Here is a 24,210-nt window from a genome sequence, read left to right as displayed (position 1 = left end):
GTTCATAGAAGCTCACAGAGACTAAACCAACAGTCAGAGAGCCTGTATGGGTCTGACCTAGGACCTCTGTATATATGTCATGGTTGTGCAGCTTGGTTTTCTTGTGGGACACTTAACAATGGGAGCTGGAGCTGTCTCTGGTTCATTTGTCTGCTTTTGGGACCCTTTTCCTCCTACTTGGTTGCCTCATTCAGTCTTAATATGAGAGGAGGTGCCTAGTTTATTGACACATGATATGTCATATTTGGATGATATCCATGGTAGGTCTGGACTTTTCTGAAGGGAAAGGGAGGAGGAATGGATCTGGGGAAGATGGGAGATGGGAAGGGATTAGGAGGAGAGGAGGGGGAGTAAACTGTGGTCAGAATGTAATATATGAAAGAAGAATAAATTTTTAAAAAGTGAGCAATTCTTTTGGAAATTAAGATTGATGGAAATCTCCAATGTTTCAAGAAAACAGTCTATTGTGTAGCTTGGCATTCTAAATAACAGCAGTACATAAGAAATCCTTTATTAAGCAAATATGCAAAGGCCAACTTAATTCTAAGAGATAGAAGAGGTATGATGAAAGTCAGAGATACATGTATATGAAGATATATAGAGAACTCTATCTATGCAACTGTACTTTGTTGTTAGCCCCCACAATCTCCTCCCTTCATTGCTTATACCCTACCTTCTTGAAATAGTCCTACATCTGTTTCCATGTCGTGTGTTCCATTACCCACTCTTGTTCCCCTCTCCTCCTCTTAATCCTTTTTCTAATTTCATGATATAGACAAATGATAGATGATAGGTAGATAGACAGATATCGGGACTAGGGGGGTCCAGCCCCTCGATAGTCCCCTCCCAGGGCCCGGGAAGAATCTACAACCAGCTGATAATTAATCTTTGATGAAAAGAAATGAATCTATGTACACGAAACTCCTTAGTCCATACACTTTATTATTCTGTGATAGTTTTCTCTCTACACAGCTTCTATTCTGCTCTGATGCCTAGCTCCTTTCTGGCCTGATTTCTCTATATTTATCTACTGTCCCCTCTAGGTTCTATCTTAATTCCTTCATCTAGTTCTGTCCCTAGGTTCTCATCTATCTAGTTCTTTCCCCTATCAGCTCCTCTCCCATCTCCTTCTCTCTCATCTGGCTCTTCCTCATCTTGTTTTTCCCCATCTGGCTCTTCCTCATCTTCCATCTCGTTCCTCTAGTACTGTCTTCTAGCCCTTCAATCTAGTTCTTCCCCATCTCAGTTTGTTCCTCTCAAGTTCTTACCCGTCTAGTTCTTCCATTCTCTTTTCTCTTCTCCATCCTCCACGTGCCCTGGAAGTCCCGGTATATAAAGGGAGGGTCCGAGCTAAATTGTGTAAAGCTATTACTTAATGTCCACCTCTCCTAGGTGGTGTCTCCTTGTGGAATTTACCTTAAGTCAGGAGACTTGCATGTGGGCTGCTATCATTGTTAGTCCTTGGAATTTGGGCGCCCACCTGGGCGGTGTCTCCTTGTGGAATTTAAGTCAGGAGACTTGCACATGGGCTGTTATCATTGTTATCCTCGGAAGTTGGGCGCCCACCTGGGTGGTGTTTCCTGTAGTCCTTGAAAGTGGCTAAGGGAGATATCTGATTCCAGAGAAAGCCTTTCCTGAGGCTGTTTTCCAAATACCTGGAATGTGTATGTCCAGAGAGTGATCAGTCCACACTGTTAGCCCTTCTAAGGGAAAAGTCAATTGGAAAAACTATGAAGGCACACATGATTTTCATAACAGAATACAGCTGATATATAACAAGCCAAGTAACACCAAAAACTCCTTGGGATTTGGCTTCCTCTGGAGGAATTCCCTGATCTCTCCAGGTAGTGACTTTGCCATAACCAGCTGAGTTCTTATGATATATTCCTGCAGCCTGCAGCAGACAGACAGATAGATAGGTAGATAGATAGATGATAGGTAGATAGATAGATAGATAGATAGATAGATAGATAGATAGATAGATAGATAGTCAGATGATAGAAGGATAGATAGGGGACTAGGTTTTCCACATGAAAGAAAATAAACAGTATTTTGTCTTTATAAATCTTTTATTTAACTTAATGTGATGTTTTTCAGTTCTACCTGGTTTTCTAAAACATGATGATTTCATTTTTATTTCATTTTATTTAAAGCATAATAAAATTCCATATATCCCGTGTCTCCTCCATTCCTTGTTAATATCTTACCATCTGTAAATAATCCCTAAGTCTGTTTTCATGTTATATATTCTATTACTCACTCTTGTTCCCCTCTCCTCCTACTACACTCATTTCCATGGTGATGATGCCCAATTACATCTCCTCCAGTAGTATATAGAGCAGTGGTTCTCAACCTTCCTAACGCTGCCACTCTTTAATACAGTTCCTTGTGTTGCGGTGACCCCATCTATAAAATTATTTTCATTGTTACTTCATTACTGCACTTTTGCTACTGTTATAAATCACAATGTAAATATCTGATTTTTCTGATGGTGTTAGATGACCCCTGTGAAAGAGATGTTCAACCCACCCCCGAAAGAGGTCATGCTCCACAGATTGAGAACTACTGGAATAGAGGTTCCTCTTTCTCATCAACTGGCTCATTTTTGGCAGTATCTATTGTCACTTCTTTTCTGGATGATATTCTTTCCGAAATGGGCAAGATGAAGTCTCAGTGTTGTTCTAATATGTATTTCCCTAATGGCCAAGTATGCTCAACACTTTTTCAAATATTTGCTGGCTATTTAAGTTTCTTATTCTGAGGATTATCTGTCCATCACTTTTGATTGGATTTTGTTTGCTTGTTTTGGTGTTTAGTTTTTGGCTTCCTTTTTAGATTCTGGATATTAGCCCCATCTGATGTGTGGTTGCCAAAGATAATTTCTTCTTCTAGAGGCTGGCTCTTTGCTCTGCCAACTGTTTTCTTTGCTTCAGAGAAGCTTTTAAATTTCATGCAATCCCACTTAATGTAATTCTTAGAATTAAAAATGGTGCTCTTGGGTATTTCTTGAAATACTTGGCTGTATTGTTCTCTAGCCCTTTCAGAGCTAAAACATCTTATAGTAAATATTTGATTCATTTTTATTTGACTTTTCTTCAGTGTAAGATAGAGAGAGCTAGTTTCATTCTTTTGTGTTTGTATCCAGTTTTCCACAACCCCATTTGCTGAAAAGGCACCTTTCCCCCTCAATGGATGGGTTTTAATACTTATCAAAGATTAGGTGACCATTACCTTGTAGGTTGATTTCTGTGTCTTTCACTCTATTCCATTTTTTTATTGTGATTTGGGGATCAATTGTGTGCCATGCCTATTTTGTTACTGTGGTTGTTACAGTTTGGTACAGTCTGGCCTTTAGTTATTGCTCTTTCTGTTTAGGATTGCTTTGGCTACTCAAATTTTGTGCCGCCACCTGAATTTGGCAGTAGTTTGTGGGATTTTTCTAGTTGTGTGAAGAATGTCATTGGAATTTTGATGGAGATTTCTATGAATCTGTAGATCATGTTCTACAATCTGACCATCTTACATTTCTTTTTGACTGTGGATGTGACTAGTTGCTTCAGGTTCATCCTATTTATTTTTTTCATGTGAATTATTTCTTTGATTCCATGTATTGCTATTTTAGTCTCTAATTTTATTAGTTTCTAACTTGTTAGGTATTATTTCTTGAAATACAGTTTCATAGTTTGGCATTCTAACAGCATGTGGTATGCTATCAGGGTATTTATTTGACGTCACTTTGAGTTTCTAATGTAATCATACATGTAAACGTTCCTCTTAGACACGCCCTCATGGAATCCAAGACTTCCGATGGCTCTGCCATCATTTTCATTTGATTGTGGAAAACTTGTCATTCCTTCCCTCATTTTTTTCAAGAAAGATAATAAACTTGGCCACAACATGCAGGAGATCAGTGATATAATCAAGACATCAAGCCTGAAACTCAGTGGGAAGAAAGGGCTGGGATTGGAAGTTAAGACACAGAATCCATTCAGTGCAATTGTAGCTGAAAATTTCCTAAGCCTAGAGAAAGAAATGAATGGCTAAACAAAAAAGGCAATTTAAAACCCCAAATATACACAACCAGAATTGAACCTCTTCACAAATTTTGTAGTCAAAGTAACAAGAATGCAAAAGGATAAATATTAAAAGCTATGAGAGAAAAATGCTTATTCACTCACAAAGGAAAACATATCAGAATAAAATCACATTGCTTGTTAACATCCCTAAAATTCTGTGACATATGAAGTAGTATGTTTCATGCTTTCAAAATAAATAACTTCATAACAAGACCACTGTATCTAGCATCACTCTCTTGAGCTGATGCAGAAATAAGGACATTGCAAGGCAAACACAAACTTAGCCCCTTAATGATCAACTTGGTTGGTGGCAATTTACTTCCAGAACTTTTTTCCTCTTAAGACTCTTCTTGATGTTCTCAAAATATAACCATTTGATCTTTATCAGAGTTTATTTTCCATTTTCACGATAATTTCACTAATATCCTTCATCGCAAAGGGAAACCTCATTCAGTTTTCATTGACAGGGTCAACCAATGAGGGGATCGATGCTCCTTGTGCCATTTGAACCTTCTCCTCTCTAACGTGATTGCTGTCAAATATCTATTGCCATCCTATATATTTAGATTGATTCTTATCCTCACCTCCATTCACTGTTTACTAATTATAGATATCATTATATGCTACTAGACTATTTTGTAATTTTAACTTTATAAAGAAGTTTTAGAAGTACAATATTATGTACCTGGAAACATCATTTCGAAATATAGTCGTTGCAAACCTCATTATTCAAGTGCTTTACTTCGTTTCTATGGATTAGGTTTTCAAAACTTAGCATGAATATGCATCTTTATGTACATCAGCCAAATTTCAAGTTCTTCAAAGCCATGTGTAACATGTGGTTATTATGTCGTTGTAGTGCTTTCTCAGACAGCAAGTAAGTGTAGATGGCCATGGATGTGTGGCTGCAGACCAGTATGTAAATATCAGGATCACATTAGAACTTTGCAACTTTAAAACAAGATATAGGATCAACCTACTTCTCTTGCTTATTCTCTTTCTTTCTATTCATATTTTTTTGTCAAACTCAATGTCTTTGTGCATGCAAGGCAGGTATTGTATCATTGAGCTACATCCCATCAATTCAATAATTTTTTTGTAAAAGAAAATTATTAGGACTTTCATAATTTATTACAGAATGACGGGGTGGTATAAAAGAAAACTGCAGTGTAAAGTTAAGGAGTAAAGCATTGTGGATGTGAATAATATGTATTTTTTTTGAAAAATTTATAGTTAGTTACTGGTGTCTACAATGTAAAATTTCATTAATGGTAGTAGAATTTGATTTATTAGGAGATTGAATTTCGTAGATAATATGTATATTGGCTCAGAGTTGCTGAAGAAAAAGCCTCTGGGTAGATAACGAAAACTCAGGTTTTCCTTTGCGTTTTGGGTCGCTGATGGGTTTTTTTGTTGTACACACTTCCTCCGCTCACTCTAACCACACTTTGTAATCTTCTCATAGATCACAGGGTGAATACAATGAAAATATCACTCTAAAAACATGGAGAAAATTTCAAGTGTCACATGAACAAAAATATAAATTTGAAATTCCTCATATAAGACCTTCCACAAAGTAATAGTATGTTAGCAGGGAATATACTTAGGAACTGTCTAATTCACCAAGAGAGATGTATGCAAATGAAAGCCTTGGAATAAAAATAGAAAGTCTTAAGCCACAACCACTTTCCCAGAAGGGAATGTGCAGAGAAGTATAAAAATAGAGTCAACTAACAGTTATCCACATTTATCTCAAAGAAGTTTATGAGGTAAAGTTCTAAAGTACTTAAAATTTTTGCTTTTGGTTAATTTATTCTCATTGTTAATTTGGAACTTTTTGATATGCTGACAAATATAACTGTTGCCATTATATTATTTAATGTTTTCATTACATAATTTCAGAAATGAGAAGTATTCTTGAGATAGGAATCAATTTTGTAATTTCACAAATCAGAAAACTAAAGTTTAGAGCAATTTAATATGGAATCCAAGGTTATTTAGGAGGCTGGTAGTAGAACCTCCCTTACAACCTAAATCTTCTAACCATGTACAGAACTCTTCCCATTATGCCAAGCTACAGAACATCTCAACTTCTCCAAGCAAAAGTAACATTCTTAGTTATTGCTTCTGAAACTTTTATTTTCAGCTGAAGATTGGAAATTTAAATTGACAGATTTCTTTAGTCATTAACAAACGATCAAAGTCAGATTTATCAGCAATGCCCCTGGTATTGCAGTATGAGAGTGACAAAGTCTTGGCAGTCTCCTAATACCTTAGTCACACAGAAATATTTACATTTTTGTATAGTCATATACAATCAGTACTGAATTTTCAAAATTCAGAACCCTGTCTAAACAGTCTTAATAAATAAAAACACAGAGCCAACAGGCTAGGGGTGGAAGCCTTAGAGAAAGATCAGAGGAATAGGACGAACCACAAACTAAACTCACCTCACCAACTCTGCAGCTTCCAAAGGGAGCTTCTTCCTGTATACTCACATTTATATGCCTTTTCTGTTCTGTTCTCTCATTGGCTCTCTTAACCCAGCTGCCTCACTTCCTCTTCTTACACAGCTCTGTCACTTTCTGTCTGTCTGTACAGACCTCCAGACCTCTATGGTTGGTACTGGGATTAAAGACATGTGTCACTATGCTTGGCTCTGTTCCCTAGTGTGGCCTTGAACACACAGAGACCCTGCCTGCTAAGTGATAGGATTAAGGGCGTGTGCTACCACTGTCTGACTTCTTTGTTTACTTATAATGGCTGGCCTTTTTCCTCTGATCTCTAGGCAAGCTATTTATTAAAGCACAAATAAAATATCATCACGTGGTGATCATAATATAACGTTTTTAATGGCATTCCTATTTCTGACATGTGTAAAATTAACACTTTCACCACAAGAGAAACGGCCCTTACTGTTTGAAGTTAGGATTCTCTTGCTTAATTCATGGTGAGAAAGTGCTATGTTAGATTACTGTTTTGGGGCCTAAATGAGGGCATCAGAGTCTTCTTTATATCTTCAACGATAGTTTAAGAAGGCATTCTGAAGTGAGACTTTCTGTCTTATTTTCTGGCAGGTTCTACAGTGAGAAAAGTTAACTAGGCTGGTGCCTGCACCTCTCCTTCCTTTTTCCTATAGATATGTGGCTGTCACTCTTCCTGTGCCTGACATACCTTATGGTGATTTGGGTACTACTGTTATCTCAGTCTTCATTACTGTCTTATGGTAAAATGTCTTGAAGTTTAAGTCTGTATCCATCACTAGCAATACAAATTAAGTCTCTGCTGTGAATTGAAATAATTGTTTATTATGCTTGGGCAGGCTTTTTCATATTAGAATCTAAAACTCAGAACCTCTTTGTTTAGTGTCAGAGTAAAATTGTCCAGAGACCATTAAAAAAGCCAAATATCAATCTATTTTTTCCGTTTATAAAACTGAGATGAAGTCCCAAATAACTGACCCCTGAACACAGACAGATCCTTGAGCCCACTGGGGATCCCAGGGATGGTCTGTCTGTGTCCTGTCAATGTCACTAGAGTCCCTCTAGGCATTCATATTTCTTCTAGCAAGCCACTATCCAAAAGGCCACTATCTGGCTAACAAAAGTGGAGTCAAAACATTAAGAATATAGAGCAGTGTGTGTGTGTGTGTGTGTGTGTGTGTGTGTGTGTGATGACTTTAATGTATGAGATATCTTGAAGGGAAAAAATGACATCTTTGTAAATTCCTTCTCTACTTCAGTGTCATGTAAAATGATATACAGTTATTTAATGTAAAAAAAAAAACTACATGTTATTATATTACCAGAGAACTGAAACAATGGAATTAGTACCCAAATCTCCAACTTAATGTGGAAAATTAACCAAACTGCATTTTGACCATGAAACCTGATTTATTTAGTGAGAAATGTTAGAAAAAAGTATTTCAAGGTGTTTACTTTGCTTCTAGGATTTTTACAGTTCCTCATACCTCCTTGTAAGCAACTTTCCTACTGTCATATCAGAATTTGAAAGCACAGGAAATGTAGTGCGTCTTGGGGAATGTCATCTTGGTTTCTATTAGTATTACACCAGAACAGAGTGAGAGTCATTGACATGGTTTCCTGTTTCTTCCCCGACACTGACCTTACCTGTAAGATGCTGCAAAAAACAAAAGAAAACAAAAAAACAAGATGACAACAACATTCATTTAAAATTGTTAGGCTAAGGCTCTGTGAAAAGGTTATTGTGTCAGATGCAGAAGAGAGAGTCATTCCATGGTGCCCTGCAGGTACTAGCCTGTCATTTAGAAAGCTGTTCTTGTCTCTTTTGGATGACTGTGTAATGAAACTGGCCATGTGGATCAGGGCTTGAACTTTGTAAAACCTTCTTGAGGCCAGTTGAGTTGATGACAAGGTAGTCTGTTTCTGCCCCACACCTTTGCAACCAAGGGGTTCAAACTGCCAAGTGTCAGTGGGCATTTACCAAATAGTTTAATGTAATAAAACACATGACAGGCACTTTATATTCGGTTCCTTTTATTCAAATTTTATCCCATTTCACTCTTTTGCCCCCACATTTGTATGGACTAAGAAAGTCTTCCTACATAAGCATTTAGCTGAAGAATGATTGGTTTCCTTACCCAACTGTCAGTTTATTTTCCAGGCACTGATTAACTAATACTGTGTAAATTTACAGATATCCTAGGAGGGCAGAATCAAGTGAATAACTTTAGAAAACTTTTTGTGATCCTAGCAAATTGAAGGACTTTGATTTGAAAGTTCACTAAAAGAGCTGATACAAAGGACGTTCTTTCTAAAGATGGTCTGGATAGCTTGCTTCCCTCATCCCCTCTCCCAAAGTGTACACATGCTGAATTTTAGGTGATGGTAGAAAAAGTCATCTGTGATTCCCATTAAATGACTTGGTAGCAAACTTGCTTTTCTCATTTGGAGTGGGTACTTTGCTCACCAAGTGTGGCTAGAAAATTTCTTCCCAACTTTGTTTCTCTAGAGACCATGCAGTATTTTGAAAAGTGATAAAATTCTGAAATCAAATAGGTATAAGTTTTCTACTTACTTCATATATAATAGAGGGGGATAGTTTAATTTCTTAGGGGCCTCTTATTATGAGTTCAAAATAAATAGATGCCAATAGTAGTCATCGTGTCTCTAGCATCTACACTGATGCAGCCATGCTACTTTATTATTACAGATATTATCATTACTCTTTGTGTGACAGCACTATGGGTAACTCATTCCAATACCCATTTGAATCAAGAGTTCAAAAGCAGAGTGTTTAATACAGTATCCAACTCTGTACATTGTACTAGTGATCTTGACAAGGATGATAATTACAGTTGCTTTTAAAAAATGTTATTTTAAGACAGGATCTCACCATGTTGCCCAAACTGGTCTCAAGCTCATTGGCTTAAGCAGTTCCCCACCTCAGCCTCTTGATTGGAGAGGCAACCAGGGCACACACCATGTCCAGTTTATAGTTGTTTTTGTGACTGTTCATTTTAACTGACTCAGTTTAAGCCTATAAAGAAGAAACAAGTTTGGGGCGTACAGGATTCAAAGTCAGGTTTACTTCACCGGGAACTATGCCACTATGCCATATTATAGGGGTTTTGTTTGTATTTTGAGATTTTAGGTTCTCTAAATACTGGTAGTATGTATAAAAGGCATTCCATTCTTGGTGGAATAATAGTTCTGAATTACACTTTAAAACCATTTACGTTTAATTTTTTCTGAAGACACGGTGCTTTGTCTTCTCAGAGGCTCCTTTTGTCATTGTCTATGGGTTGTGTAAACTTCTCATAGACTCATCTCAGTGGCTGAGTTCCCTAGCTGTTTGGTTGATCTTCCACTATTGGTCCAGGTGCTTCTTAAACAATACAATAAAAATCCTACTTTGGTATCATAGCTTCTTCTCCGTGAATTATATTTTTCTAGTGCAGTAAATATATAGATTATTTTGTTACCTTTTACAAACTGACATTTTTCTAATGATGATAATCTTAACATCTTAACTAATGATTTATACAGTTTCACATCTAGCATTCCAACTCACATATAATTTCATAAAACTAATTATAGTAAAAGAATATTACTATGTAATTTATAATCATGCCATACCAATAGATGTAATTATTTAATAATATTGGTTCAGCAAGATCTGTTATTTAATATTTATTTTAGCCTGTCTATGCATTTATTTCTAATTACTAAGAGGTAATTTACCTAGGAATATTATAACATAAAAATACATGGAGAAAAATATTGAAGTTTGATATATTTTTCTTAGTACTGTGTATATCTAGGAGTATCAACCATTGCAGACACTATTTAAACTCACATTGTTCATTGAGGTAGGTAGGAGCTATTTACTATTTTGACATTATATCCATTAGATAAGTATATATTGAGATTTCCCAGAAAGTGTAATGATGTGCTTAGAGTTTTGCTACCCATTAAGAATGATGAAATATATGTTCATTGAGTAGACACAACAATTAGTCTTTTTTGTTTGGCCTCCATATATAAAGTTTTGATTTATTTGAAATTCTGTGAATCAAATTAAAAGTAATCCTTAGCAAAATGTATATCATCTTTTCAAATGTCTGCTTAAAGTCCACTTTACAAAGTAAAATTTTTGTGAAGTGTCTGAGTATCTGCAAATATGAACATTAACATGCATTAATAACATGGCTGGTCAATTCATTCCAGCATGAGGTTTCATCACCATTACATCCAGCACAGTTTTACAGCTTATGACACTCTTTCCATATACATCAGCTTTATCTTAACAACAACCCAAAATGAAGGACCTGTAGACAGAGCATGTGTTGTTTCTGCCTACCCGACATCTCAAGGGTGTTACTGTCTGGGGAGACTACAGAGATAAGGTGGGTTGAAGGAAGGGCTCCACCTCTACATTCAACTTAGCTAAAGGAATTGAGCCAATAGAGCATATACATTACTATAAAAGACGATTTATTAGACAGACTTTTACAGCCAGAAACTAATCTGTAGGCTGGGGATCCAGAAACTCAATAGCTGATGAGTCCAAGAAGCTAGAAGCTGCAGAACAAGGAAACGAATGGGAATCCCAGTTCTAAGTGGAAGCCTTAGAAGCAATGTAGGGTGGACATGGAAAGTCTGATGACTCTGGGGTTTAATGTCTACAGATGACAGCAGCAGCCATATGGGTACTCACCCAGGAAACCTGGAGCCATGACTTCTGGCTTCCTCTTTTTTTCCACTTTTATGTACCTCAGCCCCAAGCTTACTGATCAACACCTACTTTCAGGGCTAGTCTTTCCTTTCAGTTGTTCACAAGTCAATCACCCCACCCTAATCTACAAGTCATTTTTAAATCCATTCAAGTTGGCAATCATCACCACCTCCCTCTTCTGAAATCAAAGTAGAGCAGACATTTTGTATACCTTGGCAGCTGACTCATACTCCCATGATTGAGGCTCAGCCAATAACAATCCTGCTGGGTGTGTTCACTGGACTTGAGCAAATCAAAGCAGCCAAGCAGGGTTTGGAATTCATTCACCTAGAAACAATTGGTGTGCAAATTCTATTGCTCAACAAAGAAACCACCTATTACAGGGTGTGTGATACATGCCTATAGTCCCAGCACCTTGAACGTGAAAGCAGGACAACCACAAGTTGAGACTAGTCTTAACTATGTATTGAGTAGAGTCCAGCCTCAGACCCCGTCTTTAAAAAAATGTCAGCACTGTGTCCTCACTTGACTCCTTTGTTTCCACTCATTTTCTAAACACTTTTGAGCATTCCCTGTCAAATAGCCATCCCATATCTTTTTAACTTTCTCACACCCATTGTGTTTTAACTTAAGTGGAATAGGTTTTGGTTGTTTACAAGCCATAACACAAGTGACTACTGCTCCCTATCTACACATAAAGGAATTGAGCCTTATTGAGGTTCGGTAAATTGCTTCAATTAACATTATCCAGAGCGACTCATCTAGACACTACATCTTTTACTTTAAGAGCTGTTTCTGCACAGCAGGCCACTTTCCTAGATGATCTCAGTGACCTATGCAGATAGGCAGTTGTACTCCATTTCTCTTCTGTCTCCTTACAGCACTTGGTCCCATTTTCCATGCTTGCCTACTTGATGCCAAATTTGATTTTCCATACTAGATTATTATCTTTTTGTAAGATAAAGATCTTATTGTAATCATCACAGTTTCTCACACATGCACTGGAATGCTTGGATGCACAGTCAGTGCTAATAAAGACCTTAATAATGGAATACAGGAGCCCATCAATTACTCAGTTAACTAAACACACATACACAGGTGTGAAATTGGAGCTAAAATTTGAAAATGATTTCTCAAAGTAACACTTATGTTCTTTGCCAATCACATTCTTAAACACTTTAAATAAAATTCTTGAACATGCAAAGGCATACATACAATTCTCTTATTTAACAGATATTTTTTATACATGTCTGTTATATGCCAGCCTCTTGTTATAGAGATAAGTAGGATTTTGAGGGGATAAATTGAGTGTGGATATGATCCAAACACATTATATGCATGTATAAATATTAAATAACATGTTAAAAAATAAAATATGTTGTAGGCTGAAAAAAATAAGAATTTTTTTCTTTCTTAATGAACTCTCACAGGAGGGAAGGGGCAAGGGGGAGTTACCCAACAGCTCAGATAGTGTCACTGTGAGAAAAGGGCAATTATAATCTAAAGGATAATGAGAGGAGCACGTTATAGCCCACAGCTTCAGGAGCTACGGACTGGCATGGAGGTACAGCTCTGTGCAGAACACCAGCCAGAGCCCTCCTGAAGTGAGAGGAAAGCTAAGCATCCTTTGCCTTTCCAGAATGATGCGAGACTTGAAAATAACAAACAAAACCAAAGATTACCTGTATTCCTTAGGACTAACTTTTTTTTTTAAGGTTTAAATAGATTTGAAGACTTAGTGTGAAGTTGACTTAAATAGATTTGAAATTAACAATTTGCCATCTGAAAATGATGGACACAGCTCTAGTTTAAAAGCTCAATACATTAAAGCGTTCAAAGATGATAGTAATATAGGCCTTCATCTTATGCATTAAAGCACAGTAAAATAGAAATAAAGATACATAATGTGTGCTTATAAAACCATATATGTGCAATGTGTTGATGGATAAATATAACACAAATTGATATAATTTCCATTTTTTAAAATACACACACATATAGGGGAACAATTTAACTCTAGAATATCTGGATATCTTTTGCAGACAACTACTACGGTACCCCAAAGCCTCCAGCTGAACCAGCACCATTATTATTAAATGTAACAGACCAGATACTTCCGGGAGCTACTCCAAGTGCTGAAGGGAAACGGAAGAGAAATAAATCAGTGAGCAACATGGAGAAAGCAAGTATAGAGCCTCCAGAGGAGGAGGAGGAAGAAAGGCCTGTGGTCAATGGAAATGGCGAAGTCATAACACCAGGTCAGTCTTTATATCCTTTATAAGATTATCAGCTTTTGTTATATTTTTATATTTAAAAAAAAAAAATTGGTGTGTTTGTACATGTGCTCGCTTATGTGTGTGTACTCACGTGTGTGTGCACACACTCATGAGTGGGTGAGGGGTACAATTGCACATGTTTGCCTGTATGGAGATCCTAGGTAAATATTGATGATTTCCTATATTGCTCTTCACCTTATCTTTTGAGCCAAGGTCTCTCACTTGGACATCACTGATTTGGCTAGCCTAGCTGGTCAGGGAGCCCCACCAGAATCTCCTATCTCTGTTAACCTAAGCATTGGGTTGTAGATGCATCTCCCCATACCCAGATTTTACATGGGTGTTGGGGATCCCAGGTCATTCTGCTTCCATAGCAACAGTTTACTTACTTAGCCATCTCCTCAGCCCCGTTTGGTGTGTTAAGGTTGAGTAGGTGTGTGTGTGTGTGTGTGTGTGTTTGTGTGTGCATGTATATTCAGACTTATATGAACAATTACCTTTAGAAATAGAAGATTGTGATATCAAATAAAAAAGACATGATTTTTTTGTTACTGTTGGTTTTTTGAAGTTCAAGGAATATAGCCCCAGACCTTGTACATGCTAGGCAAGGACCCCACCACTGAGCTATATTCCTAGCGCTTAGAATAGAATTCCCATATTCAGATTATTAAGTCTAACTTTGGAGTATCCATTCAAAACACTAAATTTGCAAAGAGAAAATAGTTCATTTTGGTAAAGCTTATAAGCAGCCAAATTAGGTTTATTGTTTGTAGACATATGGAATATAGTTTTAAGAGTAGGACTAGTTTTTACCCATAGACACTTTCTGAGTTCTGCTTTACTTATCTTCTATGTCAATCTTAACACAAGTTGGCAATCAAAATCACCATTGGGACATGTGTTTTTAAATACTTCAGGTTCTTAACCTTTGTGTTTTCGTCAGTTGCAACAACCATCTAGAGCCTGTCAAATCTGTACGGTCTTGACTATAATTTTTCATTATTGCTTTACATTAACCAATGTCTTTAACAACACTATTGTCCCAGTTTTAATTTATGCTGTTATTACTTCTTTCATTTGTTTGTTTATTTGTTTGTTTGTTATGTTTATTTTGTTTTTGAGAAAGGGTATCACTGCCTAGCCCAGGATGGTCTGGAACTCACTATGAGTCACAGAAGAGCATCAAATTCACAAACCACTCTTCTCACCTGCCTAGTGTTGGGATTCTAGGTGTGTGGGCCTCTGTGCCTGGCTTCATCTTCTAGTCTTTCTATAATATAAAGAAAAGTACACTACAGTCTACTTTCAAGTATATATTTTTATGGACGAAAGCATCTGATCTCCCAAATTTTGAAAACACTAAAAAGACAGACTGTTAATAGATAAGTAGCTATAATCCAAAGATTGGATTCTTCAGAAAAGTGAAGTGCTAGGAACTTACTGTAGTTGGATTTTTTGCACTTCTTTTCTTACATAAGTTATCTGCTAAAGTTTTCCGGAAAGTGATTCGCTATTATCTACTGGCTTCCTCTCAGCAGCTATGAGTAAGTCCAGTGCAAAGAATTAGAAATGCACATATATTTTAAAGGCTCTCTGTTAATACACACACACAATGCCTGGAGGAGCGGCCCATGAGAGCTCCCCAACAAAGGGAATACAGTATGTGGGCACAGAGCTGCCTTCTCCAGGCTCCCAAGCCTGCAATTAGTGCAGATGAACTGCATCTCCCAGAGAGCAAACAGAGTGTCCCTTATGTGATCTCTGAGTGTCCTCAGCAATGATCTCAGTTCACCGTTGGGGACCTGCATCCCAGTGCTGTGCTGCTTGGCAAGCTGGCTGTGCATGCACCATCAGTCCTGGTGCTGTGAATGAGACCCTGTCACTCTCTGAAGAATAATGTCCTCCGTAGTGAATCTCGCTGTTTTCCTGTGAATAATGCCCCACTCTGAAACTGCCACAGTGCCTGTCCCCTGCTTATTTTTATGTGAGTTCACAGAGGCTGTGGTTTGTGTATGCACTCAGATCTTTCTCTGTTTTTTCCTTTTGTTTTTGTTTCCTGATGTGACTTAATTTTATGGTTTGGTCCCAAGTGTTATACTTGGTTTTCTCTCCCTGTTGTCTGGGGGAGAGGGGCAGGGCAGGAAAAATGGGTAAAATTCTAGGACTATTTCAAACTAATTCTCTGAAGTCTAACATTCCATGTATAAAGGACATTCCATCTTTAAAAGATTATGTGGAAATCCAAACTGCCCTAACACAAAGTGTGGGATGTCCCAATGTGATTGCAAATCAACAAGCAAGCCACTTCAGAGTTGATTCTGAACCACAACAGTGACAGCAGGCACACTGTAAGATGTGAGATTGGGACAGTCTTCAGAAGCATCCTTTGAAATAAAAGCAGACTCACTTTTCAGTCAATGTGAAAGCAATGTCTTTTATGAGACCATTTCTGGTCCTCACACAGATTTGGGGTTTTCAGGAGCTACACTCCGCTTCTGTGTAGGATTTTTGGGCTCCCCAGAAGGCTGACACACTTTGTATATGACAGACATTTGCTACATGAATGGAGAACACAGGACAAGAGCCAGTAGAGGAACACCAGACTTGCTTGGAGTCTAAACTATTCACAAACCGCAGACGTCCTCCTTCACACTGGTGTTTGCCTGTCTGCCTGCGTTTCTTGTGCCCTACTGACACTTGGAATGACCCCGGCCTGCTTTGTCATTGGTGGTGGCTCTACACACTCATAGCTGACTGCTGATTTTCCTCTCAGAAGAGGAAGGTCTCTGGATAAGGCCTAAGCACCAGCCCCATGGTTGGAGGCAGTACTTTGCCTTTTTCTTTTCCTTCTCTTATTCTCATCAAAAAATACCTTGCTTCCATTGTGACCTTACAGAGCAGCCCTCCAATTATCAAAGTGGAAACTGAACACAGAGCCTCCTGCTCTGTCTTCCAGCCCTTTGAAACTTCAGAGGCTGCTGCTGTGTTTCACGTAATACTATTCTGATTCTCCCCCAAAATTTTAAAGGCAGGCTCTAAGATGTGTTACAAATGCAAATCTTATGTTTTATTTCATATCTTACTATGGCTCTTGGATATTTTCAACATATGCATTAACTTTTATCACCACAAAGTTTGTTGAGGATTCAGGGGATTTGTTCCTGTGTGATAAATGTCTTTAGAATTCATTATACTATAAAAATCACAAAGCACGCACAATTGCACAGCCATGAGGACTATTATTCCCATTATCCCATTCTACCTTCACTAAATTGTTAAAAATGAAATACTGTAGAAGAAATAATTTTATTAATTAAGGCAGCTCTCCTCCCCTATTAATGGAACCTAATTTCCTCTACTAATATTCTTTAGTGATTTTTTTCCATTTAGTTTTATATATTCTGGGAGATAGATATTTTTCCTTGTCATTCTCCACTCACAAACCTTGAATATTCTATTTTCATAATTTTTACACTATTCTAGTATTATATACAATTGTGGATTTTAGATAAAGATGCAATACAATTTTGAAGCATTAAGTCTACTTTCTCAGTAATTCACATTTCCCTGATGGCCTCCTGAATAGATGAGACACAATTTGCTTTTAAATGATAAGAAATCATTTCTTTACAGAATTAGGGTTTATGCTTCCTCAGTTGACATATCATCTAAAAAGTATCAGAAACACACTAAACCATGACATTAGCTTGTCCTGGTTCCAGCTATAGTTTGTATTTTCATCATGGCCTCAAATAATAAAAGGAAATATCTGTCAGCAGCTCACAATGTTGATTTATCTATCTACTTAAGATACACACGCCCTCACAAATGTGCAAAGACACACACAAGCAAGCATGCATCTGTGCAGATGTGCATCCCACGACAGCTAAGAATCAGTACTCTAGTATCTCATATTTTGAAGAATTTAAAATACTTCTTTTAAGGAACATAACTACTTCTGAATCATTCAAACATAAAAAAAAACACTAGGTATGAGTAATCAATATGCATGGAAAGTACCTGAGGGATCAGAAACTGTAACCTTTTTTGCTGACTGGATCCCTGCAGCACTGAGAACAGCAACGAGGAAACTGTTTTGCTGGTTTTCTTCCTTGTAATTTAGGGTTCAGTACCACATGCATGCTTTCCCATATCAAAAATACAGTTTTGTCACAGCAAGCAATAAATGTTCACAACCCACAATGTCTACAAGCATTGTAGCACCCATGATTCTTCAGATTTTAGGAGTTTGGGGAAAATTGTATAATAATCTACAATCCTGAGTTCTTTTGGTCAACTGGTTATATAGAAAGCAGGGGGACTCTACATGACTACTTAGTATCTGAATAGTTTCCTCCACATTTCTCTACATATGAATATGGGAAAAATAGTTACATATGCTTAAAGCAATAAATAAGATAAATACTCAAATAATCACATGTACTTATTAAAATCCAATTACAATAATAGCTGCTGCTTGTTCAACTATCAACCATGATGTGTTCGTTCATGCAGGAATGTATAGTTCAAGTTGTAATTGAGTTTTTCAGCACCAGGCATGAATATAGGAAAGTGTATGGTTCTAGTTCTAATTGAGTATTTCAGTATCCAGCATGGATGTAGGAGTGTATAGTTCCATTTCTAATTGAATATTTCAGTATCCAACACTGATGCAGGAGAGTGTATGGTTCCAGATCTAATTGAGTCCCCTCACCACAACACAAAATAAAACCTTGGATCAATATAATAAACATATTTTCTAGCAGGATTGTTAGGTTTTCAAAGAACTAGAGATGTCTTCAGTCCCCACAGTGTCCACCACCATGGCCAGTTCCATCAAGAATCAGAAACTATGGTGGGAGAAGCCAGTTCCAGGGAAACTAGTAACTGGGGAAAGCAAGCCTTTGCTAAAATAAGATGTGGGGATGAATACCTCTGGTTCTATTGTCTGGGTCCTCAAAGGTGCTAATGTCACAGCAAGTCTACAGCTCAGCAGCTGCCTCTGGAGCCGAAGGCAAATGGAAAACAAGATAGAGACCTTAGAGAAAATGTGTACTTTCTCGGGATTAATTTTCTCCTTTAATTAACCCTGTTGCATGTATCAACTGGATGGGACATTGGGAGGAGCTCAACTTGTAAAAATAGAGTTTTTGTTTACATTTCCACATGTTTTTTAAAACTTGCATTAGTTTTCTTAAAACGGCCTAAAGAACTAAAACTCTTAGAAAATTGCCCACATGTCTTGCTTTTGTAGGTAAAAGTCATTACCTACATTTGGATTGGGGTAGAGTGACTCAATTGAACAACTCCAAATCGCTTACAGTTGTAAGCAGTGTAAAAATATGCAATATTTACTGAACATTAAATGTGTTCTAGTAGCTTTGTATCCTAAGGATTTCCTGTACAGGGCACATCTCATCCTTATAGACAAACAAGGTTGTTACCTCTCATGTGCACATTCTCAGCATCACTTTAAAAGAAAAATTTAAACTCAAGTCACCTGACACAATTCTTACTTAGCAATTAAGCTCTGTTGCTTTTTGTGAAGAATGTTTGTTCCTCTCTGGGAATCACTAAAGATAAATAATTTCTAGAATACAAGTTATTCTCTTTTCTTATAAACTAGAAGCATATTCCTTTTTCAAATATTCATCACCTATGTTTACTTACAAAGAAATAGTATGAAGATGAGGAGAAAATATTGAATTTATTCAAGTTTGTCACATAGCTATAGAAATACAAAACATGGTTTCTCTATGGAGAAAAAAATGCACTCTATGAAGTGTATGTGGTTGTTAGTTTAAAAAATAAAATCACAAGTTTCCTCTCTAGCTTGGACACCTTCAGCACTTTCTCTCATTTCACAGTGTGGCACTTACAGAAGCTTTACATAATGAAGCATGTGTCTTATGTGTGATAGTTATTCCTGGTTGTCAATTTGACTACATCTGGAATTAGTTAAAAACCAAATGGCTGAGCACACCTATGAGGGATTTCTATTTTCTTAATTAAATCATTTGAAGTGGGAGGACCCACTTCTAATCTGGATTTTTGAGGTTGGAAGATACACCTTTAATCCAGATCTTTTGAGGTGGGAATATCACCTTCAATCTGGGCCACACCTTCTGCTGGCAGCCTTTATAAAGGACATGGAAGAGGGAAGCCTGTGCTCTGTCTGCCTGCTTGCTCTCACTCTCTCTAGCAAGTCCACTCCTTCACTGGCATTAGAACCTACTCCTTTGGGATTCGAGAGTATCCTGAAGACCAGTGGAGATATCCAATCTTGTGAACTGAACAACTACTGGATTCTTGATCTCCTGTGAGGAGACAGTAATTTTTGAACTACCTGGATCACAGCCTATAAGTCATTCTACAGTTATAGATAGATAGATAGATAGATAGATAGATAGATAGATAGATAGATAGATAGATAGATAGATTCATTCTGTAAGTTCTGTTCATCTAAAGAACCCTGACTAATTCAGATTTTGATACAAACAGTTCAAGAGCAATATAAGGAGTGTAAGGATAAGTATCTGGAATAGGCTTCCCAATTTACCAACACTTAGTTACTGAATTCTCACCAGCTACTGAAGCCTCTCCTGGAATCTCATAGAATACAGAAAGCTCATGGTGTTAACTATTTTACAAATGTAGGGAGACACATGCATTTGATAACCCAGATTCCCAAATTATGAAATAAAACAGATTTGATGACCCTGTATATGAAACTTTTGACGATTCGTAGAAAAATAAGGAAAATAATGCTGCTAGTCAGTTGCTCTTAGCATCTCTGGATAAATTAACAAAGGATAAGAATAAGCTCTGCGATAAAATTAATGTATTTGGCATCTCAGACTACAGTAAAGGACAATGAACTCAGTGAAAACATTGACCCAATCCAGATGCGCATAAACAGTCTAAAGGTTTCTAAGGGTGCCCTTGAAGAGAATCTTCTCTCCAGTAGCTATAGAGCTCAAGTCACAGAAAATAAAACTGAAGGCTTCAATATAATGTTGGCTGAGTTTCAGCAAAAATTGAAATCCCAGCCTTTAAGGGTGTCTGTCCATGGTTAAAGTAAAGGTATTAACTGGAACAGAATCAGATCCTGTGACTTGGGATGGGGATCTGTGGGAGGACCCTCTTGAAGCTGAGAACTTTGAACCCTCAGATTCTCAAGAGTTTGTCTCTACTCTCAGCAGATGTACTCCCACCTCAACACCCTTAAATATTGCCTTTTCCACCTTTGATTGAAGAAATTAATCTTTCATGGTCTACTCAACCAGCAGTCACTTTCTCTGAAGGAGATGCCAGGCAAGATAATACTGATGTCCCTCAGGGCCAACCAATAGTTGCTCTAGACCTACAATCAGACTTAAGGCAAAGCAGGCTCCTAAGGGGAGGTAGAAAGCGTAGTCCAGGAGGGGGTGTGCTACACTACTAAAGTGCTTAATGAATGTGGTAATTCATTCAAGCAGAAGTCTGGGGAGTATGTCTAGGGACGGATTTAAGGGTGTGGGATAATGTTGGAAATAACATAAAACTGGATCAGGCTGCGTTTGTTGATATGAGCCCCCTGAATGGAGATTCTGAGTTTCATATGAAAGCTCACAAACTTTAAAGATGTGTCAAAAGCTTGTCTGAATGGTTGGCTGAAGCACTTGTCAAAAGATGGACTACTGAAAAGGAGTTGAAGATGCCTGCTAGCCCTTGGCTTAGTGTTGATGAAGGGATTTTAAGGCTCAGGGAAACTGCAATGCTAGAGTGGGTGTGCTGTGTAAAAACCAAATGTTCCACAATGGGAAGGCCCAGAAGACACGCCCTTCAGTAATCCTATGAGACACAAAATGGGGAGAGGGACAGCAGCACATCTGAAGCCTGGTTGTCCCTTTTTTCCTTGTGCAGGACCTTAGGGTTGGAGATGCTGTGGCTCAATTGGATGAATTCAATGCAGTGGGTTTAATAGGACTCCAAGATAGCAGAGGCCGGGTGGTAGTACTGAATCACCAAAGGCAAGGTAATCATAGTTATCTTAATGGGCAACATGGACAAAACAGTGTCCATGATGGCCTGACCTGTAATTGTCAGCCCAGGCAAAGTGAATTTTATGATGGCATGACTCATATGGACCTGTGGTACTAGCTAATCAATCATGGTGTTTCCAGGCATGAAACATATAAGAAGCCTATTATATTTTTGCTTGAGCTTTATAAGCAGGAAATTCTCAAACAAATGAAAAAAGACTGCATTGGACCATGGCAAAAGGAAATCTCAGCTGGTGATCAAATTTCCAGACTTGAGCCAGTTTGTAGATACAAAACCCCTTGAATGAAGGGATGGCCAGCTTCCCCTGAGGAAGGACCTTGATAAAATACCTGAAAGTTTTACAGTTAGCCTTTCTCCATTTCTTCCCCTGCAGGACCTATGGCCTTTTATGAGGGTAACTGTACACTGGGGAAAGGAAACAATCAGACTTTCCAGGGTTCTGAGTTGACACTGGTTCCAGGAGACCCTAAGAAACATTGCGGACCTCCCTAAAGTAGGGACTTGTGGAGGTCAGGTGATTAACAGAGTTTTAGCTGAAATCTGGCTCACACTACAGTGGGTCCCTAAACCTAACTACAGCTGTTGCCAACAGCAGAGATGAACACTGAGCCTCTGCTATGGCACCTTTCCCTGGGGTGACCAGCCAGCCACCCTGTGGCAGGTTGACTACACTGGATCACTTCCTCTGTGAAAAGGTCAAGGCTTTGTTATCTACTGGAGTAGATAGTTCAGAAATGAAAGTATGGGTCACTCCCCCAGGAGAAGAGCCAAGACCGAATGAGGTGTTTGCTGAGGGTGAAGGAAATACAAAATGGGCAATTGAAGAAGGTAGTTATAAACAACAGCTAAGGCCACGTGACAGGACAAGGATTAGAGTAGACATGAGTGGTTCTGTTGTATTTTGTTAAGAATGTGTTTGTATACATATTTGTGTTTTCTTTCCTCAATTTCTTTATCATGTAACATCAATTTAGAGAATATCAATGGTTATCATATTTAAAAATTGAGATACTAAAAGAATGTCCCTCAAGGAATATTAAAACCTATTCCAAATTTATAGTACATTTGTGATTATGCAGGGGATACTTATATCATGTTAGGTATAATTATGACCTGGTTAAATATATAATGCATTTGCAATTATATGTGGAATAGTTATATCATGTTAGGCATAATTATGTCCTGGTTATTGTTAACATTTGAAATTAAGCATGACATAAGAAGATATGATTGTACGTCAAATTGACAAGGGGTGGACATGTGAAGTCTATTATTGGTTGTCAACTTGACTACATCTAGAATTAACTAAACCTCAAATGGCACACTATGAGGGATTTTTTTCCTAATTAAATCCTTTGAAGTGGGAAGACCCACTTCAACCTAGATTTTTTTTTTGTATTTTTGTATTTTTTGTTCATTAATTAATTTTTCCCTAGCCCATTCACAGTTTCTCCTCCCTCCCTTCTCTCTTCCCAGTCCCTTCCCCCATCCCCTTCCATCCACTCCTCCTTTCTTTTCAGAAAAGGACAGGCCTCCCATGTATATCAGCCAGCCCTGGCATATCAAATTTGCAGTAAGAGTAGGTACCTCCTCTCTGATGAAGGCTGGGCAAAGCAACCCAGAAGGAGGAAAGGGTTCCAAAAGCAGACAACAAAGTAAGAGACAGCCTCTGCCCCTACTGTTAGGAGTTCCACAAGAAAACCAAGCTACATAACTGTAACATGTGCAGAGGACCTAGGTCAGTCCTATGCAGGCTCCCTGGTTGGTGGTTCAGTCTCTGTGAGCCCCTATGAGCCCAAAGTAGTTGATTCTGTGGGTTTTCTTGTGGTGTTCTTAGCCCCTCTGGCTCCCATAATTCTGCCTTCCCCTCTTCCATAGGATTCCCCGAGGTCTACCCAAAGTTTGGCTGTGGGTCTATGCATCTGTTTCCATCAGTTTCTGGGTGAAGCCTCTCTGATGACTTTTGGGCTAGGCAACGATCTATGAGTATAGTAGAATATCATTAGGAATCATTTCATTGACTTTTTATTTTTGCCAGTAATGTTTGGTTCTATCTTAGGTCTCTGTTCTGTCCAGTCTCTAGGTCCTGGTTTTCCAGGCAGTGTCAGGGTTGGGATTTCTCTAATGATATTGGTCTCAAGCTGGACCAATCATTGGTCAAGTTAAAATACAAATAACACATAGAACACATAATCTCTGTTTCTGGTTATTCTTTAATGAAACTGGATAAGAGTATTAAAAACCATTGGGAAAAAATATTGAATACAGACTTTTTTTTGTTATAACAAGATACTAGTAGAACAGTAAGCATTTCCATCAATAGACTGTCTACTACATATGTTGTTATAATATCAGAACTATGGAATGAACCAGAACTATAAAATTTATGCTGAATACAGAATGGCATACATTTCACTCCCAATTACCTGGCCTTTGTCTCTGTTCTCCATTCAGGTCTTTGAGCTCTTCTGAACTGTTTTTTTGGAAAGAAGGAAGTCATATTCCCTGTGTCTAAGCTGATACTTAGAGCAGGCAAGGTGAAAGGAATTAGTTTATTAATTACCACAGTAAAGTACAGGAAAATATGATTATGT

The 24,210-nt window shown here is 37.8% G+C and overlaps 1 protein-coding gene across 1 annotated transcript in view; it reads left to right on the top strand.

The window, feature by feature from the left end:
- The window catches only part of Magi2 (membrane associated guanylate kinase, WW and PDZ domain containing 2), a 609,708-nt gene that overhangs the window by 93,533 nt on the left and 491,965 nt on the right, over nt 1–24,210 (top strand). The window contains exon 2 of the mRNA XM_059256447.1: nt 13,337–13,552. Within this exon, the coding sequence (XP_059112430.1) occupies nt 13,337–13,552 (216 nt within the window). The remainder of the gene's footprint in view (nt 1–13,336; nt 13,553–24,210) is intronic.

This window comes from Peromyscus eremicus, chromosome 3 (assembly GCF_949786415.1).
Source record: "Peromyscus eremicus chromosome 3, PerEre_H2_v1, whole genome shotgun sequence".
In the NCBI taxonomy this organism is placed as follows: domain Eukaryota; kingdom Metazoa; phylum Chordata; class Mammalia; order Rodentia; family Cricetidae; genus Peromyscus; species Peromyscus eremicus.
This window is presented reverse-complemented; position numbering and strand designations above follow the sequence as displayed.